Genomic DNA, 16,259 nt, shown 5'->3' with positions numbered 1-16,259 from the left:
TTGGACAGAATGATAGCTTGTCACTGTTTAGCGTCGTTGCTCCCTTCCCCTTCTCCCTCCTCCTCGTCTCTCGGAAAGAGCAGGAGCCAGTGTGATTCGTTGTAACAACTAATATGTAATTCCGGATAAATTAAACGTAATTCATTTTTTTCTCTCCCTGCCTTTTCGTGCGACAACCACGTGGGAAATCATGCTTAAACAGGGTACCAAAACAAGTTGACGACTGTGCTATGCATATGTTGTGGTGATTCTGCTTGGGTTAATGCATTCGTTCTGATTTACAAGAAGCCATGCAAGTGGGTCTTACAACATCTGCTCTCATGACTGTAACACATACACGTGATGCAATGCCTACATATCCTCCACACTCCACTGATTATGCTCATACGTCCGTCTCGCAGCAGTATTTTGCGCTTGGAAGAACTTCTTTTCAAAGCCATTGGACCGGTCTGAATGAAGAGGGAGGGAATCAGCGATGATATTATATAAGCTCTGAGATGTACAATAACTCACCGACACCGTCCCATCTGTAACCTGGTGGGATCATGAAACGGTTAGGAGCCCATGATCGCTCGTATTTCGGTTTCTTTGGTCCTTTTGATTTTTTCTTCTGTCAAACGGTCAGAAATCATCAGCATTGCTCACACACGCACACACACACACCGCAATAGCAGAACTCAAAGAAGGGTAGATGACAGCGTTACTCACTGTCAAGAACGACGCAGCTGGGTCATTCCATCTCTCCACCTCTCTCATCTCCCTGTTCATAGCCGCATCGTCGCTTCTTCTCGCCACATCACTCTGTCCCATCTCCCTCTCCATTTTCGCCCTTTCCTCTCTATTTTGTCTCTGAACCAAACCCTTTGTCCACTCTTTCCTCTCTGCTTCCTTCCTCTTTTCCTCCTCTTCCGCTTTTCTCGCTTCCTCTCTCATCTGGACGATGTCAATCACTCGACCTGTCGCATCACGATGTACCGTCGCCGTCGGGTCGGGTCTGTCCTCCTCCGGTGCAGGGGATGGTGATCGCGCGGCAGCTGCACGTTCTGCTTCTTCTCGCATTTCTGCAGCGGTACGAAGACCGCCTCGTCGTTTCGTCAGTTGGACTAGTGGAGGCGGAGGTGCGTCGGGATCAGGCTTGATATCGGGTGGAGGTGAAGATGGACCAGCAGCAGCGTTTGAGCCAGCGGGTATGGGGAGAGATGTTGAGGCGACGGTCGCCCATGCTGATTTGGATTTTTGGAAGGTAGCGACATCCTTTCCAACCACTAAAAACGGAAGAACAGCCAGACCAACCCGGTCAGCACTCGTCCACGAGCACACGCTTTAGCCGCAGGAACAAGTCACGACCTACCCGGAACATCGTCATCTTCTGGATCATCTTCGTCTTGTCTTCGCCGCCATTCCTCGTCCTCATCTTTCAGCAGAATCCCACTACTGCTCTCCCCTTTGACTGGTGCCCCGCCAATATAATCCTCATTCTTAACCTTCTTTCGCTTCTTCTTGATAGTCGGGTCAGATGATCGAGCCAAGATAGCATCCGCCTTGGCTCCGGACATGTAGCTGTGAGCAGGATTTGTTAGCTGATGTATGCTAAGGGAGGTTAAATGAACGTACTTGGCCGCGAGGTAAGTTTTGAGGTCAGGCATGTTGGCTATATGCACTCAGCGAAGTACTGTCGGCTCGAATTCGAGTCCTCTGTCCCTATCTGTCTCCTCTGTTCCCTTGCACTTCGTGGGCAGTTATGTTGTATGTTATCAAATACGGATAGACAGTTGAAAGTTGAAGATGAGAGTGGACGTTGAATCCAAGTTGCGTTGCCACGCTTCTTGTTCGGTGGCAAATCCCGACAACCGCCGCCACCTTTAAGTGCTGTATGAGTATTAGTATCGTAGATTTCACCTAGGACGGTCACTTACAACAAGCTCGTGCTTTCCTCCTCGGTCTTTTCGAGCTGCATTACTTCTGACCACACAAAGCATACATACCTCTTACCGTTTTCTCCTTCTCACTTCCAACATCTCTTTCTCAATCGCCAAAATCGATACACGGCACATATACCTCGGCTTGGAAGGCAGCAGTCAAGCTACACGATACCACAACTTTCAGCCTTTTTTTCTTTCGCTTTTCACCTTTTCCTTCTTCATTTCCACGCTGTTCCTTAAAATCACATCATCACAATCATCAATATGGCTCCTCCGTCCTTGCATCCACTTCCAGCCAACCCGACAACAGGTCAACAACCACTCGCAAGTCTTGGAGGAGGAGGAGGGAGTGGAAGAATAGGAGGAGGTTATTCGGCAGCTCCGCCAGCTAGCGCGTCAAGTGGAGGAGTCAGCAGAGATACGCTCAAGGGATTACAAGATGTCTATTGGAGCGAAGACGAGGTGAGTCAATTGTTCTCAAAACACACCATTATGAAGAGTGCCGTGTGTTGCTGCGTGGACTCGCAGACTGCGTGCTGCTTGCCGTGCTTTTCGCTTGAGCTAGCTGAACAAGAAGGACGAGGTGCTGACGCGCTTCTCGCTCTAGGATGATCCCGACTGTCTGCTCTGTGCCGAACCGCTGGACTTGTCAGATCTCAACTTCAAGCCTTGTCAATGTGGTCTACAGGTAAGTGGCTCCGCTGGCAAGTGGTCAAGCGTAAGAAATTGACAACCCGTTGTTCATAGATCTGCCAATTCTGCTACAACAAGCTGCTACAAACAGATTCTCGTTGTCCGGGTTGTCGAAGACCGTATGATGCGAAAGCGGTAGTCTTCCAACCTGTTGACTGGGAAGAGTGAGTCTTGCGGATTGGTCGCCTGGCGTTCACATGCTGACTTTTGTTTCTAGGGTCAAACGCGCCAAGGAGAGGAAGACAAAACGGGCAAAGACGATCAAGCAATTGACTAGCATGGGACGTCGACATCTGCTGAATGTCAGGATAGTCATGAAGAATACGGTTTATGTCGTTGGGATGAAGCTACCAGCTCCTGGCGATGAAGTGAGATACTCTTTGTTCCGAATAACATTACCATCTGAGCTAACCCCTTATCAGGCTATACCTATTCTGCGGTCCAACGATTACTTCGGTCAATACGGCAAAATATCAAAGCTTTACCTTGGTGACCGGACAAAGGTCTCTTCCTCCTCAGTCACCACTCTCACTCCGGACAATCCTTCCACATCCACTGGAATATACATCGTATACATACGGAGAGAAGATGCCGCTCGTGCTATCGCTTCTTTGGACGGAATACCAGCTCCACAAGGTCCTCCTGGGTCGGTCTTGAAGGCGACTTACGGGACCACACGGTATTGCGACGCTTTCTTGAGAGGAACGAAGTGCGATAACAGCACCTGCCATAGTCTGCATGAGTGGGGAGGAGAAAGTGATTGCTTCACCAAGGAGGATATGGACACAGCGTGCGTAACTTGCGATTGCCGTGTGAGATGTCCAACTAATGCCAAGAGCAGTTTGACTCGGCCTCAGGAGTACGATGCCCGACAAAAGCAAACGCAACTACCTCCTCCATCACTGTCATCCAAGATCGCCTGGCCCAAACCTTCAGCAGAGGATGTCAACGGTTGTGAGTGTTATTACTGTTCTGCTAGTGGCTAAGCTGACGTTGCACAGCTTCATCGACCGGTCTTCCGAGTGGAGCTAGTTGGGGCAAGGGTGTTGGAACCAAAGGAGTTGCTCGACCACCACCGCCTAGCGCCATTTCTCGTCCGACCAAAATCGGCAATCTCGTACCACTCGGCAAAAACAACTCCGCGTTCCCCCTCCCTACCCCTTCCCCTACGATTCCCATCACGATCAAGGAGAAGAAGGAACGGAAGTCTGGAGCTTCAGCGATGGCCAGAGGACGGAGTACAGATTCGGCTCAAAGCGCGACAACAAGCAGCAATCAGACCTCGCCGAAGAAAAAGCCATCCGCCCTCCTCCCTGTTACTTCGGTCAAGTCCGTTCCCGCACCATCAGGCCCAGCTCCTCCACCTGGCATCCCCACGTCCGCGCCTAGTTCTTCCACAGCCCCGACTTCCGAACCGGCCGATGAATCAGTGGATGAGCGATTCTCCGCCGATTCTGATGCGGGTCCATCATCCTCCTCACCAGCTCCTCAAACTCCAGCCCGAACCACAGAAGACATCCCTCCAGCACCCTTATCATCCGAACCCATCCTCATTCATTCACCATATCCCGAACCCGTCATTTTCTCATTCCCCGCTCACGACAAAGACTTTGCGTTCGTCCTTGGTCTCGACGATGGAGAACTGCAGCTCAGACAGGCGCAAGCCGAGGGATATGAACCAAGTCCATTCAGCAAGACTCTTGAAGGATTGGCAGAACTCGGTGTGCATGCTCCAGAAGTGCCCGATCTATTCACCGCCCCTGCCTCACCATTAGGCAGCATGCAATATACAGGATTGTTCCGACCGTTCGAAGCCGACGACAACTCGCCAGCTCTTTCCGACAACACGCCGGGACCCTCACGCAGTCGAGAGGAAGACCACAACGCTCAGCGAACAGAATCGCGTTTCGGTTTTGCTCGCACAAACAGTGCTTCTGCGCGAGGTCAAAGCCCTTTCAGTGCGTTACGTCGGTCTGTAGCGGAACCACCAAACCTCAGAGACGGATGGTACACCCGGCAGAACGTGAACGACGAGTCGCTACTTCATCAACTGCACAACGACAACCGAGCGGCATCATTAGCAGCTCAGGTAGCGTCTTTTGTGGGCAGCTACGACTCGTCGTCGGCCACTGAAGCAGGATGGACTGGAGAATCTGCTTACTCTGCTTCGCCATCTCATCATCGACAGCTAGGTATGCAGAATTACGATCGAGGAAATGATGGAAGGAGACTAGATCATGGGATGCTGCAAGGACAGTTCATGCAAGCGAAAGGATTGCGGGTGGATCGTGATGACTACGAAGCTCGTGAGTGTTTTGTATCTTCATTCGACGAGAAGTGATCCTGACATTTCCGTAGCTTTGTTGCAGTACGGTAACGCTCAGATCTACGGCAACCAAGCCCAACAGCAACCACAACAGCCGCAGCAACAACAACAACAACGCAACATGTTCTCCCCAGAATCTGCTCCTCGTTCCATCCATGACGACGCTGCATTCCAGTCACCCATGGCGTTCAGTCAACTCCAAGCGCAACAGACGCCGATGCAACATCCGGATGCGAGACAATTGATGCAACTGCATCATCAGAACAGGCAGTCTCCTTCGCCTATGCCGGCGCATGGTGAGTTATCTCTTGTCAGACCTTTCGACAACCTGCGGGGCACTGACGCGGATGTTTCGTAGCCTACCGTCGATTCTGAGTCTCTTGTGTCCCATCTACCATCTCCTTCATCACTCACCCCTTACATATCCGCTTATACCGATTCGTTGATACCTCGACCATATGAACTTCAATGCGCATGCGACAATGTTGCTTATGCAGGAGAAAAATAACATGCACTAATGATTATCGAAATTGCACCAGCACGATTGCACTGGCTGGGAACTAACGTATTGGCTCAAACTCCGTGAATCCGTTTCAGGGGCGAGGTCAGCCGAAGCCATCCTGACCACTTAGCAGGTTCGAAAGACTCGTTCGTCGTGGACTGCACTCAACGAATCACTTCACCAACTACGCCATTCCGGAGCGTCACCATCCAGGGAATCCAGAACGAGCTATCCCTCATTAGGACCTGGTCAGTTCTCCTGTGTCGAGTGAAATGTAGCCGCAGGCAGCTCCTGGTAAGGCTACATGTATGCCGTTGATGGACCGCTTTGCGGTCTTCCAACCATACTCTTCGAAGGAAGCCAAGGCTATGTGCTCTTGTAGGATTTGCCGACCCAGTCAGACTTTGAGGCGGGGCACAAGACACTGATGTTCAACCAAATCATATTTAATAGTTGCTGCTCATGGAAGTTGATTTGTTCGCTGATCTCTACCTCATCAGGGTACCGGCATGTCACAGCAAGAATTGGGTGCATAGGTTGTAAAAGTCTATGTAGGGGAAGGATTGTCCATGAGACCGAAAGAATAGATGGTGGAAGGTAACGTGCTACTGTCCTCTAGAAACTATGGGTAGAAGATCTATGCCTTGACACAAGCCCTGTCGACGAGGTTGTGTCCAGCTTGACAAGCGAAGACATTGCATGAGCCGAGGAGACAAGTGGAAGCTCCCATAGCGGCACCAGGGAGAGTAGAGCAGCTGCGATGGAGGAGACGATAGTCAGTGAAATACACCGGATTCCGAGAGGGATCATATTACTCACTCTACACCGACAGTAGCATTGTTGGCGTTGTCGCCGAAGGTGCCGTAAAGGCAACCGCCGCAAGACTCGAGCTCGGAACGGGTGTCGACGCACTGGAAGGACGTAGCAAGGTGGTGTCAGCACGATGACAGTGTTCTCGGGACTGAGCTGCCGACTCACCTCATAAGCGTCTTCGGAACTTGGGACGACACAAGCTGTGGTGCCTCTGGGACAGAGCAACTTGGCCTCTTCCTCCTTTGCCAAATTCAACCTGGCTCGCAACCTTCTCTTGGCAATACCCGAAGCTTGGGGTACATGTTGGAATCCGAACAAGGTGTCGGGTCCACAGTTGTCATTGGTTCCGGTGGAATCGTAAGCAGTGGTGCAAACACATTCGAAGTCATTCGTGGCGGGACGAGGGTTGGCCGTGAAGAACGGGTAAGGAGCGCAGGTGACGAAACAAGTGTTGATGTCTGGGGAGACGGAGATCACCGGGTTGGTAGGAACGGCGTTGATGGAACATCCCGCAAAGGTGAAATCGGTATTGATTTTATTGACCTACATTGGGTCGAGAAATGGAAAACCCGCATCATCAGCATACTGATAGCAGTAAAGAAAGCAAAATATGTACTGGTAATCGTACGGTCACTACTCACAGTGAAGGTGCTACCGTTTGGGAGCGATGGATTGTTGGGACAAGTCCCAGTACTATCCACTGCGTCAAGATAGGTGTTCTCAACTGGAGACAAATTCGAACAGATACAGGTTCCACTCTGTCCCTCGTTGGAGTAACTATAGGCGAAATCGACACAGTATGCCTAAGAGTTCGATGTCCAAGTCAGTTCCAAAGTTCAAAGTTCACCCCCGGAGTTGTTATGGATACGGTCTGGGAAGACTTACTGGACAATCGGCGGTTTGAATGCCCGCTGTGCCCTTGTAACTAGTTTCATCATTGAAGTTGACGTTGTAGGTAGACGTGCAACCGATGTAAGAGGCGGCAGACGCGAAAGAGGCGAGAGCCAAAGAGCTGGCGAGGAAAGTCAGTTTCATATTCATCTTGATGGTGAAGTTAAGAGTGTGTGTCGGTACTGTAGTGTGAAGTCGAGGTGTTGGTCAGTCGTGAAGGGAATGATATTCGTATCAGATCGTCGTGAGTCGTAAGGACAGTGGGGGTGTATATCGTAAAGCGAATACTGCGAAAGAACAGAGTAAGTTATCAGAATGAAGAAAAGGGAGGGAAGACATGTCTCCTGCACAACTATTATATAGACCGTCTTCCCATGCATGCGGACATTGACGACCACTTGGGCTTTGTTTGTTTGTTTACTGTTTGGAATGTCAGTCAACATGGAGCACAACAACCTGGGTCGACCTCGTCATTGCATCTCCCGTCCAAAACACCACCTCACATTCCTCTTTGCTCCACTCGCACAAAGATCGCAAAGTATAAAGTATGAGCTGTATTCAGACTCGAAACAGACGTCTATCCGTCCGGCTGACATGCCGACCGACAGGCCGGCCGGGCAGTCTACCAGGCAACACATATACATGGCAGTAGTTCAGTGGTATCAAAAACAACAACAGAAGAGATCTTTCGGGGTATTTCCAGTGATCTGGGTTTGTCACCTACAGCAATCTCATCAACAAAGGTATGTGTCAGGCACCAAACCTTCGCATTGTCTTCTGGAATCCGACATGTGTCGCTCCAGAGGGACGGTGATCGGGTCGAGGAGCAAAGGAGTAAACAACTGTTGATCAAGTCTGTTTACCTCTGGCTAAACAAATTGCAAACGCTACTACTGATGCGGTCCATTCGGAGGGACTTCTCCGAGATTCTGTGTGTTTGATTGGATGGGCAGATTCCTCCAAGAAGTCTGAATCCTATACGATCTTGCGCTCACAAGGAAGGACTCAGGTATGTATCCCCCTCATGAACAAACTGCACATACATGCACACATGCACAATGGCTTTATCGCGAAATGAATCTTACCGAGAGTCGTATATGTGATCTTTACAAACGACCCAAACAACAAGTCGACCAGGATTTACATGCCCCCTCGTTCTTCGTTGTTTCTCGATATCTGCGTACCATAGCACCACGCAAGGGTCTGATCCTAACGAAGATAACCTCGACGTCGTCTACAACCAACACCTTCGAGTATGCTGATGATTGAAGCGGACCGCCTCCTTTCCCCGTGGAGGCGAATCAGTCCCACGACTAGCATTTGATACTGTCGGGTCAGTGAGCGTGTCCATACTCGAGGGCCCGATTGTGCGCATCTGTGTATTGAGATCACACAAATAGGCAATCGCACGCCAGCATGCATGCATAGCTTGAACGAACGAATCGACTACAGTGGACACAATACGCGTCGGCGAGATCTGAGATTGTTGCTGGAATAACAAACCATGAATTACGTCATAACTAAAGATACGGTCCGGGAAAACGATCTGGGCGAGGACCAAAACGATTGATTTCCGGAACGTTGTATTTAACATTGACAATCTCTTTGCACCATATCCAACCTTGAGGACCAATCTCTTTAGGTGTTGTTGAGATAACAGCAGAGTTTCATCAATTCCAGAATGACCGACACTCGTAATTCTTCGGTCGCTTACGATCCTCAGAAACTCTCTCTTGGCGGTTCGATCAACGCTCTCATTGCTCTCGGTCGTATACCCCTCGCCAGTGAAGTTCCCCTCTGGACGATATTCGGTTGTATCCTATCCGCTAGATTGTTCCCTTCAACCGGTGCAGTGAAAGGAATAACAAGTATCGATTGGTGGGTCGTCTTTCAATGCGCATTCACAACTTGGGCGACGAACATTTCGATCAATTACGGGAACGAGTTCTTCGATTGGAACTTGGACAGACCGGGTCAGGTCGAATCGATCAAGAAGGCTGTGAGAGCTCGTGAAGAGTTGATGAACAAGGAGAAGAAAGGACAAGCGGTCAGAGAACAACAGGAACAGGAAGAAAAAGTTCACGAATTTAATGAGAAGATCATGGGAAACACGACACGTATTATTCACGACGGTACTTTCCCACCTTACACTGCTCTTGTCCTAGGAGCTGCATGGCAAGCTGCCGTCATCGGACTCATCTTCTATTCTCGCTCGAAGGATGCTTCTCTCCACACTATCAAACCCACTTCCGCCCACGGATCACCTTATCGTGGTCTTCCCCTCCAAATCGGTATCATCAGCTCGATCTTGTCGCAGATGTATGTCGGTCCGCCCGTCCGACTACATTATCACGGTTTCGGTGAACTCATCTCTGCTCTCCTCCTCAACCCTGTCGCCATCCTTTTCGGCATGACAGGTTATTACACCGCTACGACAGGTCGTGCTGTCCATCTTTCTGATCTCTTCACCACTTCGACTAGCGGATTCAATCTCGGACCAGTCTGGGTGTTATTAGGTGCGATGTATTGTTTCGAGCAAGCGAGGATATTCATCATGCACATCCAGGATATAGAAGCCGATATCGCCGGAGGTAAAATCACCTTTGTCGTTCGAGTAGGACACGCAATGGCCGCAAGATTATACGTTATATTCAACATCCTCGCATTGGGACTTTTCGGACTCTTCACGAGAATACACCACATCCCACACCATGGATTGAAAGCGAATCATCTCAATACATTCTCGCGAGGATGGAAACAGGGTATCACAGCGGTACTGCTCTACTCGATACCGATCATGATTATCACGGCTAGGTCGCTCTTTGCACAAATCCCTCCGGGTCGTCTTTCAACAGCATCACAGCAAGGGGGTGGATTGTTCGCTCCTCGTCTTCTGACGGTGTTGCCAATGTTGGTGTCGTTACAAGTATTGTTGTCGCCAATTGTACTCAGTATATTCACTCTGTTAAACTGGTAAATGTAACGGGTTCTAGGTTTCAATAGCTAGTCGCATGCAAGAATGACATATGGACTGGAGCAGGTCTCAACGAGAAGATAGGCGTAGTGTATCGATGCATAACTTTCCATGGGATGATGGAAGCAAGGATAGGAGGGTGATGGGTGGGTCCAATATGATGACATAGTGGTGGACTAGAAGGTGCGACTCGTCGGAGCACGCAGTGCATATCGTGGACGGAAGCTCGCGGTTGGTCGCAACGAATGTGGTTACCGTCTTGTGGTACTACACTGCATTGTGAGAACTAGTATGTATCTCAGTACGTGTAGCAGTCCCACCGTTTTTTGTCAAATGAGGAATGAATAGATGTCATGTCGATCAGGGACGATCCTGGCCGTCCGCGTGAGATGATGTAATTGGTGACTGACTTTTTGGCTTTTACACGAGATGTACTATATCTTCATCGCGAATGATAATTACATCTCGCATCAATATCCTATCATCTACAAAAGCAAGCTCTGTATCATGTCCCCTGCTATCAATCCTCAAAGTCCCCTGATCCTGACATTACGTCTCGATTCCGCCTCTCACCAACTTCTCACATCGCTACGATCAAAATATTTCCCCCCACATCGCAATTTCCTCACAGCGCATGTGACACTCTTCCATGCGATCCCATCCCATCGGTATCCCGAGCTCGACTCTTACCTCAACAACCTCGTAGAGAAACATAGAGAGAAGGGGGGATGGGATGTTTTCCTTGGTGAACCTGAACCAATGGGGAATAGAGGAGTATATCTCAGATTGAGAGAAAGACCGTCCAATACTACGGAGAATCTGAGATCACAGTTATTACATGATCTCAAGAAGGGGATAAAGGAGGAAAAGGACAAGTTGACAAATCAAGATCTGCAAACTATGAAAAGACCTCATGTCACCGTGCTTAACAAAGCGAGAGATGAGGAAGAGGTGGAGAAATGTCTGAAAGAGGTCAAAGAGGTATTTGAGAAGATGGGCGAGAAAGGTCAACATGTAGGGAGAGCAACGGGTTTTGAACTGTAAGTGGATATCAGTCTATGTCAAGCAGTGGACTGTGGACCGTGGACGAAGTCGCTGCATGTGCGAGTCTTGTGGTTGATCAATCTCGGTCTCGTACAGGTGGGAATACCTCGGAGGTCCTTGGAAACATGTCAAGGCATATTCGTTCGGTGGACCGGCAGCGGAGGATCAAGACAAGGAATAGAGTCTAGACATGACACATCTCTGACAGGGAGGATCTACAACCACGAATCAAACTGTATAATATACCACACAAGACATATACACGTTCAGCAGACATCCTCATATGCATAAGCAACATCAAACTGGGACCTAACTTTGATCTTACGGTCGATTCCCACTCATACCAGCCTTTCGGCATTTTCAGCAACGTAGCAGCTCTGATGCTGGATATACCATGCATTCACATTCATTCCTCAAACTACAGGTACTGTTTTATTTCTTTCTCATTGTCCGCCACCGTTTCGACTCATCCTCTAGTATCGCCTGGGAGGGGCATTGCTTTCATCCTTGGAATCGTACGAACTGAAGGGGAGTGAGTTAGCACCGTGCCACTCAAACCACAGAAAACAGCACTCACGTATCGATAGGACCCAGGAGAAGTCTGTGAGAGCGAGGAAATCAGCATTATAACTCTCATAAAGGACAAGTCGACCACTCACTTCATCAACCACATCTCAGGACTGAGATCCTCTCCTGTCTTCACCTTCATCTGCTCCTGCTCGAACTCGTAGTCCATGGTCTGGTCGATGAGCGAACCGATAGTGGGGTGGTCGTCGAGAGAGCTCAAGAACTTTTGAGCTGAAATAAAAACATGCGCCATCAGCATAGTGTTAGGTGGCTAGGATGATTGGACCCAGATGTTGGAGGGGCTACTCACCAGACTTGTCATTACCGACCTGAGAAAGCTGGTAAGAGACAGCATCGGGACCGTCTGCGATTACAATCAGCTTAACTCTCCGATTGAACAGACCATTCACTCACATCGACTTCGTTGGAGTTCCTGGTTGGCACTGGAGATGACTTGGACGACTACACAGAGAGGTCAGCAATCATATCGAAGCTTCTTGACCTCGTGGTCGACGGTACACACTTTTGTCCGACGATTCTCCAGCGGGAGCACCTAGAGTCCCGATTGTTAGCACTGGTTTCGTTCGGTCCAGGTTGAAAGTGACTCACCATCGGTGATGGCGATGATCAAGAGAGGCTTCTGCAGAGCGTTAGACCTGGCAGGACCCAAGAGCAAGGGCTGAAGGATCTTCTGCTCGAGCGAAGTACCGAGCGGAGTGAGACCTTAACAGGATACTATCAGTTGCTGTACCTGAAAGTGGGAGGACCAGCGCTCTGCTCACCGCTGAACTTGACTTGGCTGACAAGCTGCAAAGCGGCTTGCTCGTTGTTGATGTTGTTGCCTTGCAACTGGGAGTTGAGGAATCGGACTTGGCTAAAGCGGGCATAATCAGCAGTGTGTTCGGGCAGAAGATATACTACAGAGCACTCACATTCCATCGTGGTCGAAGAGGGAACATGCGAAAGCAATCTTGCCCAAGATCCTGCCAATCTGTCAGCTCATTGTCCAGCACAAGCGGATGAAGAAACAGCGTTGAATGGGATGGAAACAAGCAGACCACACGTACATCTTGAGATCCTCGATTCTCTCTCCGTTCTGCTCGAATGCCATACTTCCCGAATCATCGATGAGGACAACAACGTCGAAGAGAGCAATTTTGACGAGATCAGAAGCGAGTTCGACGGGGAGTTTCCAGTTGGATGCGAGTTGCTGGAGAGCCCCGGATTGGACGACACGCTGAGCGATGGAATCAAGGGATCCGGGAGGGTAGAATGCGTCGAGGTGTTGCTATAGAGCAGGATGGAGAGTCAGGTATATATGTCATGTGCAGGAATCAACGACGAGGTACTTACATCTCGCACGCACTGACTCAACAACTGAGCCACATATTGAGCGTTGACGCCGCCACCACCACCACCGCCTGGTGCTGCGCCAGGCTGCTGACCATAACCTCCAGCGGCAGCGCCATACTGCTGCTGTCCAGGCTGTGATTGCCCGTATCCGCCACCGGGCTGCTGTTGACCATATGGAGGCTGTTGTTGTTGACCTCCGTATCCAGGAGCGCCGGCTTGTTGACCGTAAGGGGACTGCTGTTGTTGGCCATAACCACCGCCTGGAGCGCCGTACGGGGATGACTGCTGGGCTTGCTGGCCGTAGGGAGACGATTGAGCACCGTATTGGGACTGGGGCTGTTGACCGTAGGACGAAGGTTGTTGTCCGTAGGAAGAAGGTTGTTGACCGTATCCTCCGGGTGCAGCTCCGGGTCTACCACCTGGAACAGGGGGAGCTCCGTAGCCTTGTTGAGGCTGTTGCTGACCGTACTGTCCGGGTGCAGGCGACTGGCCGTATTGACCAGGCTGAGAACCGTACTGACCAGGTTGAGAGGGAGGAGCACCGTAAGGAGAAGAAGCTTGAGCGACGCCGTAACCGCCCTGAGCACCGTAAGAAGCGCCAGGGGGTTTGTTGGACATGAGACCTGTCGCGCCGGCAATGGCGTTGGCTTGAGCTAATTTGGATGCGAATCCCATTGTGATGTGTGGTGCTGAGGATGAGGTTGCTGATAACGAAGAGAGATACCAAAGGAGATACGATAGGTGGAGTGTGAATATGAGTGTATGTACGGTGCACTACTGTTGACGAGGCGGTGTATCCGTGCGGGGTACCATCGCAACTGACGTCGTACTCTTGTTACTTTCCCACGGGTGTAGGACTGTGTACGATTGTCACCCGCGAGTAAACAGCATGCATTTTGTATGGTCTATCATCTAGATGATCTATTCCAATGCAGCGTACAACGCCCTTTCATACTCCACGTATGCAGGATACCAAGCATCAGGCGGAGGGGAGATCAACTGTGTCCCGCATATAGCCTAATACATTCCCAACTAGTCAGCAACATCGCTGATTAGCAAGGACAAATCACTCACCGCCAAACCCGTCTTGGGATCTATCCAGAACTGTGTCTTGGCCATACCTGACCAACATCCACTACCAGCCTTTCTACCTTTTGTAAAGTCCTCCAAAGTCAAGAGGAATCCGACCGAGTAGTTCACGCTGTCTTCCGTAGGCTTAGGGTGGATATAGTCAGGTTTCTCAACTTGATCGAGGATTCGCTCGACACCGTCATATCCCTCTCCCCTTGGTATAGATGGCTTGAACAGCTCCTCCCACGATTCAGCCGAGATGAGAGGTGAGGAAGCATGGTGGGGACTCTTTGGATCGCATCGAAGGACATGTCGTAGGAATGTTAGGTAATTCCTCTGAGTGCCGTACAGTCCCGCGCCACCTGCGAGGAAGGCTTTGGGTACCTGGTCGACTTCAGTTGGTCGATTCAGACCAAAACCACCGGGTATAGGCCTGACTTTCCCTTCCGCATCCCTGACACACACTGCCATCTTGTTCTTCTTAACCTCGGCCGTAGGGTAGAACGTCATCGTTGTGATACCGCAGGGCTCAAAGATGTTCTTCTTGAGATACTCTTCGAGATCGGTGCCCGACACTCTCTCCACCAGTTTTCCAAGCCATTCTATTCCAGTACCGTACGTGTAAGAAGTACCAGGCTCGTAGATGAGAGGGGTACAGAGGAGGTCGACAGTTGCTTTGGGATCGAAAAGCCCTGGCTTAGGGTTCTTGGCCGCCCATTTGCTCAGAATATTGGGACCAAGCATGTATGTGAAACCTATATTGTATATGGTAGGCAATTAGTACAGACACATCAGTCGTGGAAAAGGATCTTTTGACGTACCAGCGCTGTGACTCATCAGATGCCTCATGGTGACTTTGGTCTTTGGAGGGACCAGGATGGCATCGTCGTTCTCGTCGTAGCCTTTCAGCACTTGTAGCTTGCTGATCTCGGGGAGGTATTTCTCGACGTCTTCGGGATTGTCCAGAGAGACGAGCTGCTTGTCGACAAGTTGCAATGCAGCGATCTGAACAGACGGTGGGTAAGCACTCGCGACAACCTGACGAAGCAACCCGAGGGGATGACTTACACAGGTAATCAACTTGGACTGAGAGAAAATCTCCGTATCTGGGGCACCATTGAGACATCAGTACTCTCTATTGTCATTTGCTACTTGACTTCGCCCACTCACACGTGTTCTCATCTACCTGACCTGATGCGGAATCACCGAAGACCTTATCTCCAGCTTGGTTGAAGTAGAGCTCATCTTTGGCATTGGTCGCGCCGTAAAACACAGCAGGTACCTCGCGCTTCTCGACCGTCTCTTTGAGCAGCTTGTCGAGTGACGCTTTGCCAGATGGCTTCAGCGTGGGTAAGTGGGCCATATTTCAGCAATTGTGTATGAGTGTGAAAGAAGGGTGAAGATAGGAGGGAGTTGATGTATATTTATAGTTAGGTGACTTTGACGATTTCACTTTCAGCTCAGGGCAGATGTTCCGGCTACGGTATCCGGATTGCCGGAAGGGTACCGGATTCGACAGACAGTGCGAGTCCCACTCTCGAAAGCGTTGAGCCCATAGTAAGATGGATGTAAAGTGCATATAAAGATCAGAGGTGCAGCACGTACGATCACAACGACTCTCGCATATGCCCCTGACCTGTGAGCCTCATTGGATTCCATTCCACCTGCCTAAGTATTGACGGGAGTCAACATAGACGGTTCAACCTGGGAGATACCTATCATTCCGTCGAGGGACATCAGTGATTTGGGTTCCTCTGGTACACATCGACCAAGAAACACTTGGCTTCCCTTCTACGTATCGTCCACCAACAACGAACAGTCTATGAGACAAATACGCCTGCGACACTAGGAGGAGTGCAACAGTATTTTCTTATCTTTGAAGAGGAATGGCATGTTGTGATGTCACAAGATCTGCTCGGTGTGCGGCGTGGCTCCCGCATTGTGTGTCGGGTAGTTCAAAGATAACAACAAAGGTTAATCTTCCCACACTCACTCCCGCAATCCAACCCCCAGAGGTTGATGCTGTCTCTCGTCCTTCTTTTTTACAAACCTACATTCACCAGCTGAACTCGCTCAGTCTCTTGCAGGCCTCTACAGCGGATC

General features: G+C 50.1%; 7 protein-coding genes across 7 annotated transcripts; 3 read left to right on the top strand and 4 right to left on the bottom strand.

Moving 5' to 3' along the window:
* Window positions 1–351: 351 nt before the first annotated feature.
* Window positions 352–1,646, bottom strand: CI109_100439 (uncharacterized protein; the record flags this gene model as incomplete). Its single annotated transcript, XM_032002899.1, has 5 exons — window positions 352–449; window positions 514–610; window positions 709–1,265; window positions 1,352–1,560; window positions 1,615–1,646. The coding sequence occupies 5 exons, from the start codon at window positions 1,644–1,646 to the stop codon at window positions 352–354; spliced, it is 993 nt and encodes a 330-aa protein (XP_031862706.1).
* A 540-nt stretch (window positions 1,647–2,186) lies between these two features.
* CI109_100438 (uncharacterized protein) lies at window positions 2,187–5,316 on the top strand (the record flags this gene model as incomplete). Its single annotated transcript, XM_032002900.1, has 9 exons — window positions 2,187–2,384; window positions 2,530–2,610; window positions 2,670–2,779; window positions 2,833–2,983; window positions 3,038–3,405; window positions 3,457–3,569; window positions 3,617–4,921; window positions 4,974–5,237; window positions 5,300–5,316. 9 exons carry the CDS (start codon window positions 2,187–2,189, stop codon window positions 5,314–5,316), a joined length of 2,607 nt encoding a protein of 868 aa, XP_031862707.1.
* A 764-nt stretch (window positions 5,317–6,080) lies between these two features.
* Window positions 6,081–7,590, bottom strand: CI109_100437 (uncharacterized protein; the record flags this gene model as incomplete). Its single annotated transcript, XM_032002901.2, has 6 exons — window positions 6,081–6,198; window positions 6,263–6,354; window positions 6,422–6,799; window positions 6,898–7,059; window positions 7,142–7,329; window positions 7,569–7,590. The coding sequence occupies 6 exons, from the start codon at window positions 7,588–7,590 to the stop codon at window positions 6,081–6,083; spliced, it is 960 nt and encodes a 319-aa protein (XP_031862708.2).
* A 1,238-nt stretch (window positions 7,591–8,828) lies between these two features.
* CI109_100436 (uncharacterized protein) lies at window positions 8,829–10,124 on the top strand (the record flags this gene model as incomplete). The annotated part of the gene is made up of 1 exon (XM_032002902.1): window positions 8,829–10,124. One exon carries the CDS (start codon window positions 8,829–8,831, stop codon window positions 10,122–10,124), a length of 1,296 nt encoding a protein of 431 aa, XP_031862709.1.
* A 504-nt stretch (window positions 10,125–10,628) lies between these two features.
* Window positions 10,629–11,346, top strand: CI109_100435 (uncharacterized protein; the record flags this gene model as incomplete). The annotated part of the gene is made up of 2 exons (XM_032002903.1): window positions 10,629–11,161; window positions 11,262–11,346. The coding sequence occupies 2 exons, from the start codon at window positions 10,629–10,631 to the stop codon at window positions 11,344–11,346; spliced, it is 618 nt and encodes a 205-aa protein (XP_031862710.1).
* A 292-nt stretch (window positions 11,347–11,638) lies between these two features.
* Window positions 11,639–13,760, bottom strand: CI109_100434 (uncharacterized protein; the record flags this gene model as incomplete). The annotated part of the gene is made up of 13 exons (XM_065966793.1): window positions 11,639–11,687; window positions 11,743–11,766; window positions 11,825–11,963; window positions 12,043–12,096; window positions 12,147–12,194; window positions 12,256–12,285; window positions 12,342–12,455; window positions 12,515–12,606; window positions 12,665–12,715; window positions 12,800–13,020; window positions 13,086–13,183; window positions 13,343–13,504; window positions 13,550–13,760. 13 exons carry the CDS (start codon window positions 13,758–13,760, stop codon window positions 11,639–11,641), a joined length of 1,293 nt encoding a protein of 430 aa, XP_065822865.1.
* A 246-nt stretch (window positions 13,761–14,006) lies between these two features.
* Window positions 14,007–15,519, bottom strand: CI109_100433 (uncharacterized protein; the record flags this gene model as incomplete). Its single annotated transcript, XM_032002905.1, has 5 exons — window positions 14,007–14,102; window positions 14,160–14,911; window positions 14,978–15,161; window positions 15,225–15,262; window positions 15,327–15,519. The coding sequence occupies 5 exons, from the start codon at window positions 15,517–15,519 to the stop codon at window positions 14,007–14,009; spliced, it is 1,263 nt and encodes a 420-aa protein (XP_031862712.1).
* Between the last annotated feature and the right edge of the window lie 740 nt (window positions 15,520–16,259).

Source organism: Kwoniella shandongensis, chromosome 1 (genome assembly GCF_008629635.2).
Source record: "Kwoniella shandongensis chromosome 1, complete sequence".
In the NCBI taxonomy this organism is placed as follows: Eukaryota; Fungi; Basidiomycota; class Tremellomycetes; order Tremellales; family Cryptococcaceae; genus Kwoniella; species Kwoniella shandongensis.
This window is presented reverse-complemented; position numbering and strand designations above follow the sequence as displayed.